Source organism: Montipora capricornis, chromosome 4 (assembly GCF_036669925.1).
Source record: "Montipora capricornis isolate CH-2021 chromosome 4, ASM3666992v2, whole genome shotgun sequence".
Lineage (NCBI taxonomy): Eukaryota > Metazoa > Cnidaria > Anthozoa > Scleractinia > Acroporidae > Montipora > Montipora capricornis.
This window is the reverse complement of record NC_090886.1, coordinates 8,341,613-8,351,612: the sequence shown is the minus strand read 5'-3', so window position 1 is coordinate 8,351,612 and position 10,000 is coordinate 8,341,613. Positions and strand designations below refer to the sequence as shown.

The 10,000-nt window shown below is 41.1% G+C and overlaps 1 protein-coding gene and 1 non-coding gene across 2 annotated transcripts in view; both read left to right on the top strand.

Moving 5' to 3' along the window:
* Nucleotides 1-10,000, top strand: part of LOC138045459 (uncharacterized) — a 70,744-nt gene that overhangs the window by 38,772 nt on the left and 21,972 nt on the right. The window contains exons 20-26 of the mRNA XM_068891972.1: nucleotides 51-314; nucleotides 1,579-1,906; nucleotides 2,835-2,972; nucleotides 4,822-5,030; nucleotides 5,984-6,242; nucleotides 7,840-7,939; nucleotides 9,163-9,322. Of these exons, the coding sequence (XP_068748073.1) occupies nucleotides 51-314; nucleotides 1,579-1,906; nucleotides 2,835-2,972; nucleotides 4,822-5,030; nucleotides 5,984-6,242; nucleotides 7,840-7,939; nucleotides 9,163-9,322 (1,458 nt within the window). The remainder of the gene's footprint in view (nucleotides 1-50; nucleotides 315-1,578; nucleotides 1,907-2,834; nucleotides 2,973-4,821; nucleotides 5,031-5,983; nucleotides 6,243-7,839; nucleotides 7,940-9,162; nucleotides 9,323-10,000) is intronic.
* Trnas-cga (transfer RNA serine (anticodon CGA)) lies at nucleotides 7,395-7,476 on the top strand. Its single transcript has one exon. It is a non-coding gene; the product is annotated as a tRNA-Ser (tRNA).

The following is a 10,000-nucleotide window of genomic DNA, read 5'->3' as shown; positions in this document are numbered from 1 at the left end:
TATTATTTCATTATTTGTTTCAAGGTATTGTTAATTTTGTCTGTCTCTAGGCATTCTCTTTTTTCACTGGCCCCGTTGACTCTACTGTCGTGTATCAAGTGATAATACACTACCATCAGCCGCACAGTTTGGCGAAAAAAATCGAGTCCATATCGATTCCCGATCAAGTCAATCCGAACGTTTCTGTCACGTTCCGATACTGTCCAGCGAAATCTGGTTGCCGTATTGTTCTTGGAGAAGAAACAGGCCGGAGGTTTCAGTTCAGTAAAGGAACCTTTAGGGCTACCATTTATCACGAGCGGCGGACGCATCTGGTAAGATTAGTTTCAGCTTGAAATATGTGAAGTTGTGATAGAGAAGAGTTAGGGAGCAGGAATGGTGCAGCGGTGAGAGCAATCGCCTCCCACCTACGTGGCACGGGTTCGATTCCCAAACTTGGCGTCATATGTGAGTTGGTTAAAGCGTCGCACCGGTATCGCGAGGTCACCGGTTCAAATCCCGTTGAAGTCCTAAATTTTTCAGGCTTCTCTACGCAATTGCTAAAATTGCGTCCATAACTGCGAGGATGATAGCTTTACTTGATTTCATATCCGCAGTTCAGTTATATGATTCATTTCAGATATCATTTCGTTCATTGAGTTTGTCGGTTCTCTACTTTGCTCCGAGAGGTTTTTCTCCAATCTATGATTTGATGAGTTGATTTGATGCCAATTAGTGCACCAGTGCTAAGTAAAGTTGACACTTAAATAACGTTCATTATTATTACAGGTAGCGCAGAGATAGTCATTGTTGTCCTTTCAAATATTACCTAACGAACAAAATCTCGTGTGAGAAAAAAACACGAGTTTTCATGGAAAGGACCTTAAGCGGCCTTCACACGGCAAACTTAAGTTTGCAAACTCGTGTTGGCAAACTCAAGTTGGACAGTGTGTGTGAAAAACACAACAACAGTTGTCAAACATGTTGGCAAACTATTGGCGAGAATAGAGACAAGTTCTATTTGTCGCCAACAGTTTGCCAACGTGTATGCCGACCGTTTTTTGTGCCGTTCACACACACCAACTTGAGTTTGCCAAACTTGGGTTTGCAAACTCAAGTTTGCTATGTGAAGGCCGCTTTAGGTCACAGGTCATTGCCTTTTATGTACTGAAAAAGAAATTAAACCTTTTTTGGTTAACAGGTCTAAGGCAATTATCAGACACTGACTTACGGAGTACCTTCCGCAAGAAATGTTCACCTTTTTTAATCGAACTTGAAATTTAAACCTAACAGGTTTTCTACTATCCGGTACGGAGTGAATGTCCCAGTATGCGGCTTAAAAATTGACTTCCGGCTGAGATATGTTTTTGTTCGTGTACCAAGAAGCCCTTCAGTGAATCTGGCGAGGCCTTAGTAAGTGCATGGTTAATTTTAAGAAAAGTTAAGTAATGGAAAAGGACGTTGGCATTGTCAGCCATTGACCTCTAATACCTCGTAATTATTCTTCCTACACTTAACCACTACCACTCTCTGGTGCCTGGTTGGCGTCCAAGCCTTTCTCCGAGAGACGATGAATTTTGTGGTTATTTTCCTTGGCAGGCCTACATTCTCCTCATACCACAGGAAACCTACTCTACAAGTCTTCTGGAACTCCAATCCACAAGCAGAGTCTCTCAGTTCGTGCAAAGCTGCGGGAAAAACCACTTCTATCTCGACCCAGTCCAAACCGATCGATCATGTCGCGAGGACGTCTTTTCTCTGACGATCGGTTTCAACAAGGAACCCTTGGCGTGCAATTGTAATCTACGGGGCTCTAAATCTTCGTTCTGTGAGAAGTTTGGAGGGCAGTGTCCATGTGTGGCAAATGTCGTGGGAAGGAAATGCGACAGGTGCCGTCTTGGTTACACGGGATTTCCCCGTTGCAGGAGTAAGTGATCTTAATTCACAAATCCCATAATACAGTTCATTTTGAGGGGTTATTTGCATTAAAACAATTGATATCCAGTTCACTGAAGCATGATAAGATCCCAAGAGTAAAGGACTTGTATTGTTTTTATGTACAGAACCCTCCAAAACGTATTACATTATGGGAACGGGAAAGTAGTGAATTGGTCAATTTTGTTCCGGTCGGTAGTTGTTGTTGTTGTTGTTTTTTTTTTTAATGCAGCAATAAACTTGTAACAGGTGAGGTCGTCTGGCTAATCACATCAAACACAAAAAGGAGTGGTCGGTCAGCGCAGGAAATATGTTCGAATCAGTTTTTCTTTCGATTGGTTGATAAAACTGACTGGATAAAGATTCCACCAATCACCAAGCGTAATTGTGCAAAACCACAGACATTGCCGGAGTGCCTGCGGTACTTCAACGAAAACTACTCTCTGTTTTGTGTGGCGCAATACATCAATTTCGATGTATTAAAATTCAGTCTTGGACAGAAGTTCCAGGGAAAATTCATAAAAATCCTTATCTTATTTTCCAGAGCGTCAAAATCATGTATATTGTTTCAAGTTGAATTTCATAACATGGAAACAACAGGAAAAAAATCAAGTATCTATGCATTTCACGGCTGGCTTGACTCATTAAAAAGACCAAGCGTCGCGCGTGTTGCGCTTACGTGAAACAAACAAATGACAGGCTTTTGTTCGTCATATAACCAAAACAATTCTCTCATTCTAATTTATCCTTTACTTTTATGGAGTTCTTTGATATGCGCAGCGATCAGGCGAGAAGTTAGCTGTCTTCAGTCTGCCGCTGAAGCCGTTCGCTGTAAACGCGTATGAGACACCAGGTCAAAGTGTAAAATTCATCGCTAGCCTTGCTTTATAGTTTCTTTGTTTTCCTCTGCTTTCGTACAGGATGTGGCTGTCACGAGGCCGGATCTCTGTCTCCAAGCTGCACTTCAAGCGGACGTTGCTTTTGTAAGCCTGGATTTGGGGGATACAAATGTGATAGATGTAAAACTTCCGGGTTTTACGGATTTCCAGACTGCAAACGTAGGTGGTAAAACCCTCAAATATTTTTCTTTACTCAGCTAAAAATTTCCACCTTCAACAAGCATTATTCACTACTATATTCCCCTCGAAAATTTCACTTTTTGTGTGCGAAAAAGTTACGTTAGTCAGCATGTCCGAGTTGAAAGAGGCATGGGTCTAGTCTATAATTGACGTCACAAACTGCATTGCATTAACGTTTTCAAAAGATTTTTACATTGCAAAGCAGTTTATGACGTCAAATACAGAATAGACCCATGCCTCTATCAGCTCGGTCGTGAGTCAAAATTATGGCGCAAAAAGTGGAAAATTCGATGGGAAAATAGTAAAATATGCTCGTTAAAGGTGGAAAGGCTAGAGCACCCCATCGACGAGTAAGCCAGTCAGCCAGAGAAAAATCTGTCAATGGAATTAATTCTCTCTCAAAACATCTTCGTGAATTGGCCATGGCTATTAATTGAATTGGACGTTTAAAGACTTTGAGGTGAATAACTGTGTAAGTTAAAGTATTAATCATAACCATTACAATTTTCTCAAATTTGATTGGTGCATTAACTACTTTATTTTTCACTAATTATTGTGTAGGGTTGAAATTGGACATTTGGCTGTAATCGGATACCTGAAATCGGACAGTTACATCAGCCAATCATGTTAAGTGCACTGAGCTTAATCCACCAATCACAGAATTTATCACAATAACCATAGCAACAACCACTTAGCCCACTAAACTGGGAATTTTCCAAAATGGACAAATTTGTAGCGTTAGACAGTGAAAAAGGAATGCATTAATTTTGTTTTCTCGGAAATTGTAATGGTTATGATTAATTGGTAACAGGACTTCGTGTCGTCCAATTCTGTCTGCAATCATACTCGTGATAAACATATCGGACTCCCGCTACGCGGTTGTCCGATTTTGTTAATCATTCGTATGATAACAGACCAAATTGGACTCCATTCAGTCCTATTACCATTATACATTGCACAAGATGAATACACTACTTGCTGACTCTGTAACGACAAGCCATCACGATGTCAAATCTCTTCAGCTTGAAGGTACGTTGCTAATACTATCCAAGATAAACAGTCAGAACGAGCGACCGAAAAGGGTCTATTCAACAATACAACCTTAACTAATTCATAAACGATTATATGCAACTATAGAGGTTTTGCACGGCAGCCATGTTGCATGGCAGGAACAATTAAAATGTTTTGCGTTAGAAAGAACATTTGTTCCCATAGGTAAAAGAATCAGAATCTATTGTTCCTGCAATGCAAGATGGCTGCCTTGCAAAACCTCTATAGATGTTCAAGGTGTAATGCGCCCGTGTTTTGGAAAGATGATAAGACAGTTGCTTGGCTACAGGCGAAAGCACACCTGAAAAATCGGAGTCCTTGGAAATTCGAACCTACGACCCCGTACCACAGGTCGGGAGGTCGGGTGCTCTACTCATTGAGCTACCAGAACCCCTGGGAAAGTTATTGTTGCCTTTTGGAGAAATTGCCTATTATTTTACCATAATCTCTGCTCTCCCACCCCTCTCCCGTACCCCCACCCCCACTTTACAATGTTGATATCTGGCGCTTGTGCTGTCGGCATTTGAATTGTAGCTTTACAAAAACATTGTAGGAGCGGGGGGGGGGGAATTAGGGGGATGATAACTCCCCTTGAGATAAATGTTTACCATTGTTTTGTTGTTTTGTGAAACAGTTAACGCCACCGTTGGAGGCGACAACTGTTTCTGACCGGAATTGTAGATCCTTTATCTATATCTGCGGGCCTAACAATGTCAATTTTCAAATGCAGCTATAGATGTTTCAGTATGTAACGAACCTTGGCTAAATGTTTCAACAGCTTGTGCTTGTAACGATCTCGGTTCTCTCAGCTCATTTTGCCGATCAAGAGATGGCCAATGTCAATGCAGAACAAACTTCCAAGGACAGAAATGCGATGAATGCAGGATTGGCTACTATGACTTCCCAAGATGCAAAGAATGCAGCTGTAATCCAGCGGGAATCAAGCTCTTACCTGGCGAAAGAAATAGCTGTGGATCCGCGGATGATGTAAGACTATGTATTCTAACAATTATTCCATTAAATGGCGGATGAGCTGGCGTTGTTTAAGAGATGGTTTTCTGTGACGAATTTCATCACAAGCGAGGCCTAATAGATTGATTTTTGTTTGAACTGTTATTTAAGTCTTCTCGCCCCAAATTTCTAATCTTTGCAACACTTGGCGCAAATGAGCTAGTAAGCGAGATTTAGTGAGACAATCCGAACAACAGAAACGCAAATCTAATATTGAGAATTAAAGCGTCGTGATAGACTGTGTTTTCAAAAAGTAACTGAGAAGGTTGTAAGAGTGATTTAGGATTCTGCTTATGATCAAACTTTGGAAATTCTCTCGATAATTTCGCTGGCTCCCAAGAAATGACCTGAAATGCTAACAAATATCATCGCTTTTAGAGATGCGCAAATCTTAGCTAAGCATTCAATTGCAACACAAGCATTCACTCGACTGATGATCAGTCGTGACACAAAGCCACATCATGCAGCCGGCCAAAAGCGCGGGAAAAGCTGTTCGAGCAAGGCATGGCTTTTTCTTTTCCCTCCTCTTATTGGCTGAGAATCTGGCGTCTTATTTTTCAGCCAATCACAAATCTTAATAAAACAAAAGCAAAGGTTTCGCGAAGGAAAGGAAACGACTAGTTGAAAACAAGCACGAGGTTGATTGTCGCATCAAAATCAAAAAAACGAATAAATCTTCTTTGCTTTTTGAAATAAGTGCTTGCAAGATTCAGAAAGCTTTACAACGACATGAAAAACTTGCTAGATGCTAGAAAATGTTTTATCAAAATTTCAAATTTAGTGGGCCGTACAGCGGACCGTACTGTAGAAAACGGCCTACTAATTTAGCCAATCAAAGCGCTCGTATTATCTGAGAGATAAACTGATACCTCAATCACCAGTTCCTTTTCTTCCATCCAAAAGCAATTTCTCTTTTCCTTTCTTTGCAGACACACTGTAGGTGTAAAGATAACGTGATTGGCGATGCCTGTGACACTTGCAGGCCTTTTCACTTTAGTCTTCAAATAGACAACCCCCTTGGTTGTCAATCATGTAACTGCAACACCAACGGAACGCTTGGATCGATCAAAACTTGTCAACAGCGATCTGGCCAGTGCGTGTGCAAGGGTCACGTGACGGGTCGAGACTGCGGGCACTGCAAGCAGGGATATTTCAGCCTGAAAGGTCCGGATGTATTTGGATGCAAACGTGAGTAAAACATTCAGAAAAATGTGTCCAGAAATGTGCCGATTGATTAAATAAAAGTGAGTGCCTTTTTTTTTCTCCCGATAACTTCAACATCACTCGTGTCTCGGAATCACAAAGTGTCTCCCAGATGTAAAGATTAACGGCTGCATTTACCCTAAGCTAAAAATAACGCTTACCTTTACCCTTACCTTATTGTTGAAAATAAGTTACAAAAACAGACACTTCCTGCTGGATGTCGGAATTGACCGCGCATCCAATTGCGCGCACATCCTCTGGTTTTGCCCTCTCATTAAAAATCGAACTTCAGATTTGATTGAACCTACCAGCAGTTGCAAAAAGGTTGAGACACTGCATCGAAAATTCACTTCTTCTTCCAAAAACTCATCTTCCACTTCATAAGAAAAGTCTTAACGCCCCTCCCTCCCCTTCCCCCTTTTTCGCTTGGGGGGGAGGGGGGTTGGGGATGCGTTGACTTGGATGACACGCATTGTCACTGCATTGTACGGTTTATAACAGTGAGTGTCTCAACTCTTTTTGCAATTGCTTCTAGCTACTTTAATTAAGGTGGTTTGAAGTCTCCCCATTTAATACTGCAGCACTTGTGTTTGGCTCTATAACCTTGGTATTTTGTCAAAGAAATTAAAATTATCGTTGTATTTTCAAAAGAAGAAAACATATTTCTAAGGACACGCAATGGTAAATTTGGCGGTAACCCCGGAACCAAGCTGGTTTGTCGACCGCGTATAATTTTCGGGCCAAAATAATCCAAAAACTCTATATTTTGTGTACATCGAGTAAACTTCCGTTCTCTCTGATTGACAAAACGTTATTCCGTTCATCCGGAAAATGGAATAAGTGTTTGAAATAAAATTACCGAATATTCCGTGCTTTGCTATTTGGGAATAGTCTTAAATGGCTATTTGTTTCCCCAGCACAAGATTCGATGTGAATGTCAGTTTTCGTTGCGCATTTTTGTGTGCTAATTCGATCTGATTGCATTTGCCTGTTTCGGCGTTACCTTAATATGTTTTGCCCCAACATATTTTAGACCACTGCTCGTTTCCTTAGTGAGGGTCATTGTCTTATTGTTTTATTTGCATTAGAAAGCATATTTTTTAATATCTATGCCCAAAGTCAACTTGACTGACTAGGGTAGTCGTGGCCGAGTGGTTAAGGCGATGGACTCGAAATCCATTGGGGTTTCCCCGCGCAGGTTCGAATCCTGCCGACTACGTGGAATTCATCTTTTTCTGGTTCTTGAATTAAAATGTATCTAATCAGTGTTCGTTGTTGGTGAAGCTTCAAACAACCCAGTAGCGCTAAAAGGCTTAATGCAGTTCAGTCTGTTGTATTAAGTCTACGTTTTCATGTGTTTTTTCAATGGTTTTCAATATTAGAGGGTGCTGGCCCCTAACCTAGAGAGAGTTTCGAGGGACAGAAACCTCGACCATCTTGATCCGTCTTTCTTTTAATCGTCTGAAGCATCCCTTTGAATCCCAAAGTCTACTGAGTTCTTGAAACAAATTTATAGTATTTGAAAAAGTTAATGTCCCTTTTTTTCATCTTCTTAAGTTTTTTTTTTTTCTTTGCTGCACAGGTTGCTTGTGTGACGTGGGTGGATCTGCTCGCCAAACATGCAATTCCGTTACAGGCGCTTGCACTTGTTTACGAGGCGTTGGCGGAGACAACTGCAACAGGTTTGTTTACTGAGGGGCTTCTTTAAATTGTATTGCGTTTTTGCAGGCTACGATTTCAGGCTTAGCTTTGGAAATCTTCAATTTTAATCTGTACCTTTGACGCTCCTTGGGATACTACGTTGCATATGGTTTGAGATCGTCTCAGAAATCTTTCTTGGAAATCCATAAATTGAAGTGAAAGAGAAACAAAGCGAATTATCTTGTTTCAGTGAAGTAACGAAAGAATGAGGTTAGTTACTATTATAACTCTTCTCTGTTTTCAATCATAAATCTGCTATGCAAACAGCGCTAACACTAGTTACACGTAAGGATTTTTGGCCCTTTTCCGGGGGCTTTCATATGCCTATTAAGGGCGGCGCCTACTATTGTTATTGCGCACACGTTCTGCGCATCTCGAGATACTCGGGTTTCCTATCGGCGATGCTTACTAATACAGGGGTATTTTTGCGCGGTTTAAAACTATCCGGAGAAAGTAGATCTTAGTAAGTATTTCTGGTATCCAGAAAGAGAATTGGGGGTAACCATGCATTTTTGAGAGATAATTAAGCTTCAACTTGTGAAAGAACGCCATACATTGCTTTGTATTTTAAAGCATGTTACAAATATTATTCATCAAATGTCTTTGAAAACTGCGTGGTTACCACCCTATTTTCTTTTTGGATTTGAATAACAATTGTTAAGATCTACGTTTCCAGTATAATCATAAACCGGGGCAAAAGTACCTTTGAATTAGTAGGCACCGTCCTTAAAGCAAATTGTCCCGTGCCTTGAAATTTCTAAGTTACGCTGTTGTGGACCGCTTATGATTTTTATTATTCCCCACCTGCCCTCGGCGAATCCTCTTATATGTTTCCCTTACGACTCTGTCCTGGGAAGTCTCGCTTCTGATAAATTATTCTTGCTAGGGCAGTACGTAGGTGGGTCTGGAAGGCACCATCAAGACAAACGGGCTGTACTGTAGAATACGCCAATATCTGAGTATCTGGTATATCTGGTATCTGAGTGATTTTTAATTAATTTCTCTTGAGCACTTGCATATTTCTGGTTTTGAGGATAAAACGGTTTAGAATATCAAAATAATACAAGCATACTGTTGGCCGAGTCTGCTGAGGGATATCGGTCATGACCTAGTCAGTAAAGTAGCAGTCATTTTGAAGCAAAATGTGGCTCATGCCTCGCATTGCGCAAATGATCAACACTCACTTTCTCTTTCTTCTTTGTAGAGTTGAATCAAGCAGCTTTTACTCCCCGTCTCTTCACCAGTTTAAGATCGAACTGGAGGACGGACTTACTGAAAACGACAAACCAGCTGACTTCAGGTACAGCGAGAGCGAGTTTTCCGGCTTCTCCTGGCTTGGCTACGTCGTGTTTTCGCAGTCTCAGGTAATACGTAACTTCCACCTTCATTTTAACATCATTTTAAAGTCTAGTCCTGAACCTAAAAGCTGTGCAGTTGATTTTGTGTAGTTTAACCTTTTAAACGACATCGGCGAAGTGTTTCCTTACTAACCCCTTCAAATCTCGAGAGACGCGAGATTCCTTAGCCAATCACTGAACTTAGAGATCTCAATCGCTTATCGATTTAAAACCGCTGTTTATTTGAGTGAGATTCACAATTATTTACACCTAGTAAGAAGGCACCAAAGACTACGGAGAAGGGGGGAGGGAAGGTTGATTTTTCCAATCAGAAATTCGTTGTTTGCTCAGTCGTTCTTTAGCTTCTTACAGAAGAAATTGTACTTTTGTTCAGTTTAAACTACATGATCAAACAACATAGAAAAGCTCTCACTGATTGTGTGGCTTGACAACAAAACTGGGAACTCCTCGCCCTTCACTTTTGCGAATGATGAATGGGTTCTGAAACTTCCCATAGAATTTTCCGAATTTTCTGAGCCACCGCACACCGGTGGCTCAGTTGGTTGAGCGTCGGGCTGTCACGCGGGAGGTCGCGGGTTCGAACCCCGGCCGGATCAACACTCAGGATCTTAAAATAACTGAGGAGAAAGTGCTGCCTTTGTAATTTCATCTGCAAATGGTTAGACTTTCAAGTCTTCTCGGATA